Source organism: Fulvia fulva, chromosome 14, assembly GCF_020509005.1.
Source record: "Fulvia fulva chromosome 14, complete sequence".
NCBI classification, from domain to species: Eukaryota; Fungi; Ascomycota; class Dothideomycetes; order Mycosphaerellales; family Mycosphaerellaceae; genus Fulvia; species Fulvia fulva.
The window spans coordinates 320,032-332,749 of NC_063025.1; the positions used below are offsets into that span (position 1 = coordinate 320,032).

At 43.2% G+C, this 12,718-nt stretch overlaps 1 protein-coding gene across 1 annotated transcript; it reads right to left on the reverse strand.

The window, feature by feature from the left end:
• Positions 1–5,300: 5,300 nt before the first annotated feature.
• CLAFUR5_14648 (uncharacterized protein) lies at positions 5,301–5,611 on the reverse strand (the record flags this gene model as incomplete). Its single annotated transcript, XM_047913796.1, has 2 exons — positions 5,301–5,465; positions 5,531–5,611. The coding sequence occupies 2 exons, from the start codon at positions 5,609–5,611 to the stop codon at positions 5,301–5,303; spliced, it is 246 nt and encodes an 81-aa protein (XP_047769784.1).
• Between the last annotated feature and the right edge of the window lie 7,107 nt (positions 5,612–12,718).

Below are 12,718 nucleotides of genomic sequence, written 5' to 3' on the forward strand. Positions count from 1 at the left end.
AAACGAGCCGAACTACCGGGTAAGGGACGAATAGCTAGTAATACGGTAGGAAGGTAAGAAGCCGTTTATAGAGCAACTATAGAAAGAGAGGTAGAACAACTAGGGTGTAGGGTATAGTAGACGCCCTTAGCTAGCGGGACAACCTAAGGAATAGTTAGCTACGAAATCCGCGGTTAAGCACCCCCTAAAGCTTATCTACTACCGCCTTACGAGGGTATAGAGTAGTATAGTAACCTAACTACGAAGCGAACACATCGGCCTCTAGGGGTACCTATTATAGAGGAAGGTTCTAGGATACACGAATACTAGCTACCTCTACGGCTATCGCTCCTAGAACGTACGGTACGTACTCCTCGTCTATCCGAGGTAGTCGCTAGGAAAGGGAGAGTAGATAGTAAAGGCAAGGAACTAGACGATTAGGGTACTTCTTAATAACGTTAAGGGCCTACGGCGTATTACGAACTAGATACTAGAGAAGGGCTAGCTAGAATAGTACCGCCTAGTAGGAGTAGTATAGGAAGAGAGGACACGACGTAGCGCGACGAGACCGGCTAGGAGCGCGGGCTAACGGGGTAGTAATATAGACTACGTACGTTTAGAGGGAAAGCTAATCTAGATAAGGAGTAGTCGGGGGCGGGAAGGGTTTTTACCTATTCGGGTTTCCCTTTATATATAACAATAGATATATACCTATATAGGCCGGATAGGGTCCTAGAATAGGGGAATGACAAATTTCTCTATCTATTACCGACGTATTAACCTATAATACTTCCGAAAGTAGGAAATAGTACGGGTATCTTACCTACGGCTACTACTACTTAACGTACGTCTTAACGTTATTACTCTCGCTCAAATAATACTCTCCTTTGGTCTCTTTATAGCCGAAATCTAAGGTTATTATCGCCGAAGCTACGAATATAGTAGAGATTTACCTCGGAACTATTAGTATAATACCGTATAATAACTATAGCGGTACGAAGGTATAGGTAAACTAGTAACGCTCCGTAGGGTTTTAGGTAAGGCCGATAAGTATGTCGATAATATAATCGATATTATAGTATGCTAGTATAGGGCTAAGGCCGCCGTAATATATACGGGCTAGTTCCGATCTTAGCGCCGCTAGATATAATACGAGTCTAGTAGTGATCTATCTAGCTCTATCGAGCGGTAGTATTCTCTATTATAATATAGGCTTCGGAGGGAATACCTTTCGGATTTAAGCTTAATATTTAGGTCCGATCTACGTTACCGTAACCTATATATATTCCGCCTATACTCTATATCTTTAAGTACTACCTCTTACTAGATAGTAGAGCTTTAAGCATTTTAAGTTTAGCTACTAGCCGTACTAAGTTCGGAAATAGGAAGATAGTATTAACGTAGGCGGATATATAGTATAAGTATATTATATATATTTATACTCGACCTTAAACATTCGATACCTATACTATTCGACGTTATACGACATCCTCGTAGGGGAGACCTTCTGTCTACAAAATAGTAGATAAGACCTATCCGATAGTAAACGCGGTTATAGCTTTATATAGCTTTTAGTAGCTCGAATAGCTAGTAGAGCTCGACGAGGTACTTAAGTCTACGTAGTATACTCGACTCTAGTATCCCCGATAGCTAGGCTGTTATAAGCGTATATACTACCTTTTATAGTACCGTATACACCTTTTAAGAACACGCTATAGACTACTAGAGCTTCCTACTAAGCGTAGAAAAGCTATCTATAAGCCCGTGTTTACGTAAGACTACTACGAAGACTAGGAATCGATACCTCTAGGCCTAAGCCGCCTGAGTACTTATTCTTTGCATACTCCAATATTAGAAGCTCGTTCTATAGGTACCTCTCGGGATTAGACGTATTCCGCGGGCTCTAATCGAAATTCTCGTATAAGTAGTCTTTCTAACCTTACGAGATGATCTAGATTTAGACTTACGCGAGATCACTAGTATAAGCCTTGACATCGACTACTTATACGCTAGACTTAAGAGATCATAATATAATCCTTACGGTATCCGGTATATTTTATCCCTATAATCCTTTAGTGTCCGGTATAAATTGTCTCTAGCCTTATACGCCGACTTATTAGACGCTCGGCGCGCGCGAGGCTTTTTTAAGAACCTCGCTAAGTATATTAAGGGTCTAGACGCGAGATAGAGGTAGGGTACGACATTGTTAAATGCTCTATTAAGTAAGCCGGATTAGATAGGTCAACTTATATAGTAGCTTCGTATATATTAGATATTTATATACGGTAGTAGTACTTCTCTCCGTACTACTAACGATACGTAGCGCTTTATATTTGTATATCTATTGCCCGTAGTCTTTGTTATACTTAGTTAGGAAGAGTACCTCTTATTATCTAAGTACCGACTACGATAGTACTAAATTATAAGAAGCGGTAGTATAAGTAAGTAGTATAAGTACCTACTTATACGCTACTATATTTTGGTATCTAATCGGTCCGACTTCGTCTAGTAGGGAGCCCTTCTCCTCCCTCGTACCGTTATCTACTTTATCCTAGAGAAGTCCGTTCTAGATAAGTAGTACTTAAGCGAGGAGGAATATGTCGACTTTAGTAAATATCCGTACCTTAAGAAATTTAGGTTAGAGAAGGATTAAGATAGAGATTGGCTACGTAAAGTAGTAGGGATTATTAAGGACCGTCCTCTAGCCTTATTAGCCTAAGTAACATCTATTAAAGCTAAAGTTCGCGGATAGGCCTCTACCGGGTAGGTTTATATCTACGGAAGCGATAGGAATATTAGAAACACTCGGTTTCCTAACTTAATATAAAGTAGCATTTACTCGAGGTTATAGGTAACTCTTCTACTAGATTATAGATATATACGCTTTGTAGTAAGTACCTTCCCTAGTTATAGAGACATAGCTAATCAAGCAATATTAGTTCGTTAGGCCTACTAACTATCCCTAGTACTAATTATCCTTTCGGTAACTTCGGCTATATAAGATATAAGTAGTCTTAGGATAGTTAGGAAAGATATTAATATACGCGGACACTCCTCTAGCTCGATATTAGGTCGCCTCTAATATTAAGCTAGTCTTTATCTACTACTATACCTCGTATACCGAAACGGATTTACGGAATCTATACTAAAGGGCGCTTACTTCCGTAGGCGAACTCCGATACCTAGCCGTAGGTCGTAGTAAAGGATCTTACTAGTCTAGACTCTATACTTACTTATTCCCGCTTACCTTTATATTATCGAAAGATATATAAGCGACGCTAGCGTAGGTTAAGACGCTATAGTATAATCTTCGTTATTCTTAGGACCTTAGGAGCTAGTAACGGGAGCTCGATAGGTTAGTATAACCTACGGAAGTATTAGTAGTACCTTGTCTCGGTTCCTTACCCTATATACTATCGAGTCGGGCGAAAGCTAGTACGAGGCGCTCGTACACTTTAATAACTAAAGCACGTTCTAATACTAAACTAGGTAAGCGCCCTAACTATCTAATTAGTACGTTATAGCAGAATATTATAAGATAGCTAGGGACTCGGTAGGCCTCCGGTAATACGAAATCTTCTACCGCGAGAAGCTTAAAGTATAACAATTTAGGCATCGTGAACTCCGTCGATATTATCGAGCCTTCGTAGACCGATTTCTAGAAACATCCCGAGGATCCGGTATTATTAGTAATATTATATTCCGGTCTTCTTTACTTTACGTTTGTTATATTCGTAGTTTAGGATATCTACTATCTCCCTTATACGTACGCTATATAAAAAGATTACCTAAAGGGTATAATCCGCTATTACTCTTAGTCTTAAGAAGTCTCGTTACTACTGTCCTATACGATTACTCTAGATTTCTCGCTAGTAGCGGGTTATTTCTATTTTAGATCTATATAAAGGTTAGCGAAAACATATAGAGAGGACTTACTTAGTAGGAAGTATATCTAATAGTCTACGATATTTAGATAGCTTAGCCGATAGTAGTATAATAGTTATGAGCTCTAAACCTCTAGCTAGGATAATTACGTAGGACTAGGTTAGTAATATAGATCACTCCCTTATAATCGAGGACCTTACTAATCTCTCGGTATACTATACTATTATATAGACTTAGTACGTACCGTCCGATATTAATATCCGTATCTATTAAGTATTTGTTAAAGAAAGGGATAGTAGTACTTAGGACTACTAGGGTAGTAATAAGTAGGTCTGCTTATCTGACTAGTATAAAGACATAATCACTACTACTATAGACCTAGAGTATAGTCGGCTCTAGGAACTAACTAGCGGTATATAACGGTATAAAACCTAAAGGTAGTACTATAAGCCACTCTCCTAGAGGGGAGGGAGCTAGTAGACTTCTAATGTCGATCAATATAACTTAGGAGCTTATAACGACTTCGTCTTACGTAAGCTTATCTACGAAATCCTCGATTATATATCGCGACGTCGGTATAGTAGTCATTACTACGAACTCGCTAGTTTAACGGTAACGACTAGTAAGAGGATAAGACTTTAACTATACGGTATAATAGACTTTATAGCATCGGGAGCCTACTATATATAGAACTAGCGAGAGAAGACGGTCTGCTATAAGCTATAGAAAACACCTTATAGCTATAAAGTTGATGGCGTAGGTGTCTAATTCCGTCTACTTATCTCGATTTACGATAAAATTCGAGGCGTAAGTTCTTACCTCGTGATAATAGAGGTCGATATAAGGATTATACGGAGATTTCCTTACGGATCCGTACGCGAGCTTCTTACTTCGCGTAACTTTAGTATAGTATAACAAGGCGTAGAAGTAATAAGCTAGCGTCGATATTATCTAAGCCGAAATAGACTAAACCACTCTTAAACATAGCCTACGCGTCTTTTCGAGCCGATTATTTTACTTTCTAGATACTGCCTCTAGGTACCGATATAGGAGACCTAGGAAAGGCTATTAAAAACCTCTTTCCTACGTAAGAAAACCGCTAAAGCTAAAAGAAGGGCCAATAAGGGTTCCCGTTTCCGGACTTTATCGGGATGTTACGTTCGAGTAGTAAAGTGATACCGATAGTAAGACGCTACTACAATCCGCGCAAATAGACTAATAGTAAGTAAGGATAGTACCGGAACCTCGAGCCTCGACAGCGCCTTATAGTAGGCGGTCTATACATACATTTCTAGGGTGATCCTAATGCCTTAGTGATGCCGATCGTCGTATATATATGCTTACCAATTCTACGAGTATCATCCGGTAGCTACTAGATCGATAACCACGTGTTAGCGATAGAAGATCGTGAGTTGTAGTTGAAGTTGTTAGACCGGCTAAAGAAGTCCTATTGCGCTACGATAGATGGTGACGGGGTTGCTGACGGAATCGTTCTGCTTGACTTCAGTGATTAGGCGTATCAGCTCCTCGTAGAACGCTAGGTCTAAGGACGCGGCATTTGTCTTACAGAATCTCTTCGATACGGTCTTCTTGGTCGCCTTCTAAGCTGCTTGTAGTACACGAGGCGCCTTCATTTCTGGTTCTACGTTTATAAACTCAAACTTACCCTAGCAGTAGTCCGCGCAAATTGGATCCGGGAGTCCATAATCGGTAGGGTGTAGTGACAGAGTGCGTCGACGATGACCATCTTTTACAGGTTGTAGGTTGGGTGACTTAACGATGTGTCTCCTCGATGCTAGGTAAACTACGCCTAAGGAGCATCGAAAGTCCGGTTGGTCTATATAAGCGGAAGTGCAAGACCTATTCCTCCGTGTAGGCAAGACAGGTGATCGACTAAAACAAACTAGTTATTAAATTAGTCCGACGACCTGTAGGAAAGGGTGAGCCTAGTAGAGATTCTAACAAACGTACGAATCTATAGAGTCCAAAGATTGAGCGATAGAAGCCGTAGGAACCGTTGTTAACAATGGAGATGAGGTCGATCGCTACCGTGATAGTACTCATCCTCGAACCGATCCAAGGCGAGGCACTGTTTAAAGTGTCGAAGACCGGATCGTTGAGCGTGCAACGACTTAGAGCCAGAAGACGACGTTTGCTCACTGAGATTCTCCCTAGCAAATCAGAGCACCAAATCCGCCGTATAGCAACATCATGGAATAGATCACCCTGATACCAGTACGAGGTACGTGGCTCAGCCGATGCTTGATGTGGCAGACTGACCAGTGATCGCGGCCTTTTTGCAAGGAACGTCAGGCATAGCTATTAAGTTGTGTGCGTTGTCCAGATTAGGGCCAGGAGGCTCCGCCGATATGCTAGGTGCCGAGGTTGGACCAGAAAAGTTGACAGCTTCTTTCTGATGGTTGTGATGGTTGTCAGGACGTGTAGCTTTTCTTCGTCAAATCCTCTGTCCCAGTCGGACCCGACTCACTCGATCCGGTGAGGATGAAAACCGTCTCGTGCTAGTATTCCTCCAATCTTACCGCTTTGTAGCTTCGGGGTAGTCTCCGTCATCATCCTACGCGATTCGCGATGTTAATACAATATTGGCACCTAGTTGGTGGAAGCTTTCTCTCCGATTCGCTCGCCAGGATACTAGTTACCCCAGTGTAACTCCCGCCGAAGGACCCGGGCGGGCATGCATCATGCGGTACTACTCGCCTCATCTGCACTAAGACACCTGCCAGCGGCGCGACACAGCTCGCCTCGCAATCCCCGGGCATGCTATGGAATGCAATACAATGCAATGCGACTAGCATCACAGCACCAGACTGGCCGGCATGTTGCATAGAACCGTATACGGACATGACGGCGTCTCTTATGCTAAAGGAAGCTGAAGGTAGTAGTCGTAGAGTCGACTAGAGTTTGCTGCAACAAAAAACGAATGCAGAAGTCGACTCCGGCTCCTTGCGTCTCTACATTCTCGCCAGGTCTACTTCCTGTCTCACTAATGGATCTGCGGCTCCATTGTTACCGGCTGGTCGGGCGAAGGTCGAAGACCCCAAGTATTGACCAACGAATTGAGGGAATACTGTCAATAACTGGCAGGTCCACAGCAAAGATGGCCAAGTTCATGCAGACTTTGTTTTAGCAAGCTCGACATTCGTCTTGAGACTGACCATCGGCCGCTACTGGCCAAGGTTGTCGTTGGCAATTGTGTAACCAGTCGATGCAGCGTGACTCTCTCACTCTTCGCCATACGTAGCTATGCGTATGTCTGAGGCCGGCGTTCTGGAATGCGAAGGCGAGGAAGGTCCCGTTGACGCTGCGGAAACAGATTTGATGGCTCGACAGATGATTTGTCCCGTCGGTTTGGGCTCAGCTTTATGCAGTGGTGTCAAGGGTACATGTAGTCGCACGTTGATGGCTCCAAGAATTCGGAACAATGACGATTAGCGTGGCGCACGGGCTTTACGGAACAATCAGGTGATTGTTCCGTAAAGCCCGTGCGCCCGTCTGCAGTTCGACATGTATGTCATGTTCGCCGCTACGTACTTTCGCTTTTCGACCTTATCATTATGGACGCTATTATACAGCGCCTTCACAAGCTGCAACAGTCTTCATCATTCACATTAGATGATCTCGCTCCTATTCGCGACGACATCCTTTCTGGTGACAACGAGACGCACATCAGTTTTGTCCTCCTATATAAGCATCTGGAGGTCGGGGGTCTGGTTAAGAATGTAAAGAGAGCCACTAGTTAGCGACATTTCTTTACAAGACACTATAAGAAGTCGGAGTAGAAGAGCATTGTCAGGCACCCGATTGTTATCTCTAGCCGCTTTTAGGCGTTAGTCTAATCTACCTAGGGCGATAAAGTCGTTAGCTACTATAGCTTAAGAGATCTTTGTCATTCAAGACTAGAGTACTTATACGTCGGGTAATGCGCCAAAAAGTGGCTAAATTTCGAACGTTCTTTTGCGCCTATTACTAATATTGTCCTACTTAATAGGCATAAGGCTTCGGTAGATATAGCGGCTCGCCGAGAGACACCTACGAAGTCTCTCGCCGAGTCCCGCTTTGTACGGAACGACTTCAAGCTATTAGTAGATTTATACGATAGGCCTACTACCGCTTATACCCGCGAGATAACCTAATATAACCGCCTAGACGCTACTAAAGTTAAGAGCTAGGCTAATCGTTATAGGACAGCTCTTATAGGGGGTTCTCTTTTACGGGATTATCGAAGATACCCTTACTTTTGTCGTTAGCTACTACGATACGATGACTACGGCCTACTTAGGCCGCCGCTATACGTAGACGACTTAGCTAACGATTATATAACTATACTAATATCCCCGGAAGCTAGTAATAAGAACGCCGTAACAATACTAATCGATAGCCTAGACCTCTATATCGATAATAACGCGCTAATAGAGCCCGCTATTTAGGGAGCCGCGGCCTATTAGACGATAGCTATACCGTTATAAGAGATAGGTACCCTAAAAGGGGCCTCTTTAGCCCTATAGAGCTATCTCTAGAAGGAGGACTTAGCCTACGAAGAGTCTATCCGTAACTAATATATTCGTATAGGAGATACGCTACTAAGCTAGAGTAAGTATCGTACGCTAGAAGACATACTATATTAGCGATTCTAGGCGTCGCTAGTAGCATATTCTACGAAGTTGAAACGCGAGGCTAGCTAAGAAGAGGCTTTAGAGACATATCGTATACGAGTAACGTAGTTAATACTAGAGACCGCCTAGATAGACATCTTTACGCTATTTAGTAATCCTAGACGCGTAAGTACTAAGAGTAACGCCGGCGTAGTATATCTTACCGTAAAGAAGCTATAGTGCTACCTAGATAATAGTTATGTCTTTAGTAAGCCCGTAGTCGTTAAGGCAAAATATTAGGACGCCGATCTATATATACTATTAAATAGGTACGAGTTACGTAGTAGTAGAAGACGGCGGATTATATAAAAGACGAAGAAGGACCTAATAGGATAGCGTGTATCTATATACAGTATCGCCGGTATTAGTATAGGTAGATACTAGGTGTCCGAATGTTTGCTAGCCTATAGGCTAGCAAACCCTAGTCACGTGATCTAATCACATAATACCCCCACACCTACATACTTGTCCTACGGCCTATATGTTCTTAACACTCCTACTCAGGCCACATAGTCTCCTACAATCCCTTTACGTAAGCTAGAGCTGCCTTATAAAGTTTTGGAACTGCTAGCTATTAAGGGGCTTTGTTAACCTATTAGTAGCTATGTCCTTTATATAGCAGTAGTCTACTACAATCTTCTTCTACTACTAGAGATGTCTAACATAGTTATATACAACATCAATATACTTTGACCTTTTATGTATATAGGCATCTTTGACAAGTGTCAAAGCGGCTTGGTTGTTACCTATAAGCTTGACTAGCCTTAGCTCGTTAACAGTGCCCTTGCTTGCCCTTATACTCGGCTAGAAAGAGCTCTTTCCCACCAGTTCTAGGCACCCTATTTCCCTAAGGACAGCAGCAAGAAATTGTGACTGCTTTACGGCTACGTTCATAGCTATAAACTCAGCTTCTATTGTTGATGTTGTAACAGACTTCTACTTCCTACTTATCTAGGACACAGGTAATCTATAAAGGAACTATACGTATCCTAGAATTGAGACTCTATCCACTTTGTCTATAGCGTAGTCAGAGTCCGAGTATCCCTAGAGATTGCCCCCTCCCTTTCTATATATAAGACCTAGGTCTAGGTACGACCGTAGGTATCGGGAGAGCTTCTTTTAAGCCTTTATATACTGCTACGAGGGATTAGCAACAAATGAGCTAATTCTTCTAAGGGGGAATGCTAAGTCTGGCCTTGTCATTGTCATTGGCCACATCTAGGTACCATTGTGGCTCTAGTAATCCTGTTTGTTGCACCTCTTATCTATAGGTACCGTAGGTACTAAATGCTCGTAGCTCTCTATAGGTAAGTGGGTTAGCGTAGCCTTCTCTCTAGCCATGTTCATCTTGGCTAAGTTAGCGTAGACATAGTGTCCTTGATCAAGCTTCAAAGTGCCTTAGGACCTGTCTCTTATAATCCTCATTCTAAGGATCTTCGTAGGTTCACTAAGATCTTTAATCTTAAACACTTTTCCAAGCTCAGCCTTAAACCACTGAACATCTAACAGCTTCGGAGCTACAATAGGTATGTCATCCACATAGGTAAGGACTATAAGGTCTCTATCCGTATAGATAAGTAGGCATGGATCTACCTAGGACTAGGTAAATCCAATCTTCTCTAGCTTCGTAATATAGAGCTTGTTCCAGTCTCTAGCTGCTTGCTTAAGCCTATAAAGGCTTCGTAGGACCTTGAACACTATGTTTAGAGGTGCTTCAACTCCTAGGGGTGGGATCATATAGATGTCTTCAAGAAGGCTACTTTGGGTAAAAGCATGATTCACATCTACTAGGTGCATCTCGAGATCTCTCTTACATACTACTGCCATAAATACTCGGAGAGTATCATGTCTAACAGTAGGTGTAAAGGTCTCTTCGAAGTCAACCCTATATTTCTATAAAAACCCTCTTACAACTAGTCTTGCCTTGAACTTCTCAATGGCTCTACTAATCATTCTTTTCACATCAAAGACCTACCTAGAAGTAATTAGATTCGCACCCTTTGGCGGTACAACTGCTTCCTAGGTGTTGTTGCTTGCTAAGGCAATAAGTTCGTTCTCGATTGCCTCTCTCTATATATGTCCCTATTCGGGGTCTCCTACGGCTGCCTTATAGGACTTTGGGATTGGCACTTCCTGCTAATAGGCTATGGCCTGCCTAACAGCAGCAAATGCATGTTCTTCCACGTCGTTCAGAATCTCCTCTACCTAGCTCATTGTAGGGTCTAGATGGAACATCTAGGCGATAAGAGCCTTATAGTGTTTAGCCTTATGCTCTTCAGAGTTATCATCTCCGTCCCCCCTTGACCTCTTGTTGCCTGCAACCTAAGGTGGCGCTAGGTGTTCGGATGGGTCGAACTGAACGACATCTTCTTTTTCTTTTATTGGAGTACCCTGATCTCTAAACTTCTGGTATTCCCCAATGTCCTTTAGGGGAGGGGGAAGTTGCACAGACAGCGGTTGCTATAGTGTTGATGACTTGGGTAGGTTCTATATAGATCCACCGTTATCGGCCTTCGACAGTGTTGAAACCGCCTCAATATTTTCTCCTAGCCTTCGTAACGGTGTCTCTGATAATCCCCTATCGGAAAATTTCGCCCCAAAGGGCTTCCTCCTAACAGGATTGCGCTGTGGCGCTCGACTCGGCTAGTTAGTGAAGGTGATACCAAGATCCATATCTCCCCCCTTCTTATTCTCAAACCAGTCGACGTGACTATGCGCTTTTATTGCTTTCATATCGGGATCCCAGAACAGCCATTGTTTTGTAGTGTTTCCTGAGTAGCCCATAAACACGGCTTCTTTTCCTCGGTTCATCAAGTTGTCTCTCCTCAAGCCTTGAGGTTGGGCTCTTAGGTCTACATAGACCACAGCTTTGCATCCCTAGACGCGGAAATGGTCGACTGACGGTACTTGGCTAGTAAAGGCTTCTTCTGGTGAAAGAGCAATACTATCAATGATCGGACTATTAGGCAGTCTGTTTCTGATCACAGTCTGTGCTTACAGAGCTTCTGGCCAGAACTCAACTGGCATGCTAGAGTCTTCAAGCATAGCCCGGACTGTGTTCTTAGAGGCTTGAATTGACCTTTCTACAGGTCCATTTTGAAGAGAGTTGTAGGCATCAGTTGTGTCTATCTGAGTGCCAAACTCCTTCTCCCACTCTTTTAGCAAGGCGAGAATTTCCTTTGTACCATCACTACGGATCGTAGACAGAAAGCACCTTGACTGCCGTTCTGCCTAGACCTTCCAATCCCGTAGGGCTGTAGGAGCGTCGCTCCTGGCCTTCAAAGGGATTACCCACTTCTTCCTAGAGAAGTTGTCTACAATCTCAAGCCAATATTTGTATCCTAGCCTAGAGACTGCGCCCTAAAAAGGCCCACAGATGTCAATAGAGATGAGGGCCAGCCTCTCCCCTTTCCTCTCTATGGCAGGTCCTTTGAACTTCCTCATGTTTGCAAGGGAGCAGACCTTGCAATTCTGGTGTTCAGAAGGAACAGGAATGGGATCTTTCTTGTCAGTGACTCTATGCAGGTTTCTTAGCAGTCCCTTGCCAAGGTATGCACATCTTCTATGCCATAGCTCCCACTGATCTTCGGACTTAGTGTTAGCCATAGCGGTACCGTCACGTTCTTGAGAGAGTATGCCAGCATGCTGTGGCTCAAGAATTTCCGAGATCGAGTGGATAAACGGTACTCCTCCTCGAAGTTTGGTCTGGACAACGGGTTTACTAGACAAGGATTTTAGGGTGAAACTGGGTGGTTAGACAGCAAACTGTTGGCTGAACTGATTCCACGAAACAAGACTAACTCTAAGGCTAGGAACAAACAGGACATTTTCTAAGACAATTTGCTTTCTAGAAGGACCACCTATTACTGCACTTCCTATATGTGTAGCTTGTAGATAGCCACCCCCAACCTTGATCCACTTCCTCTTTTGAAGAGGCTTCAGTGTCCTGAATAGTGAATCTTGGTCAGTCATATGTGATGATGCACAAGAGTCAAGCAACCACTCGGACGAGGGGTACTTGCCTTTGGCTTCTATAGTGGAATGGGCAACCTCATCAACATCATCATCTTCTGATGGTATCTCAGAGTCTGATGCGTCTTCCTGGGTCGCATGGGCCCTTGCAGGCTTACTAGAGGAGGCCTTTGGCTTGCGGCTCTCCTTCATCTGCTTTGCAAGGTCCG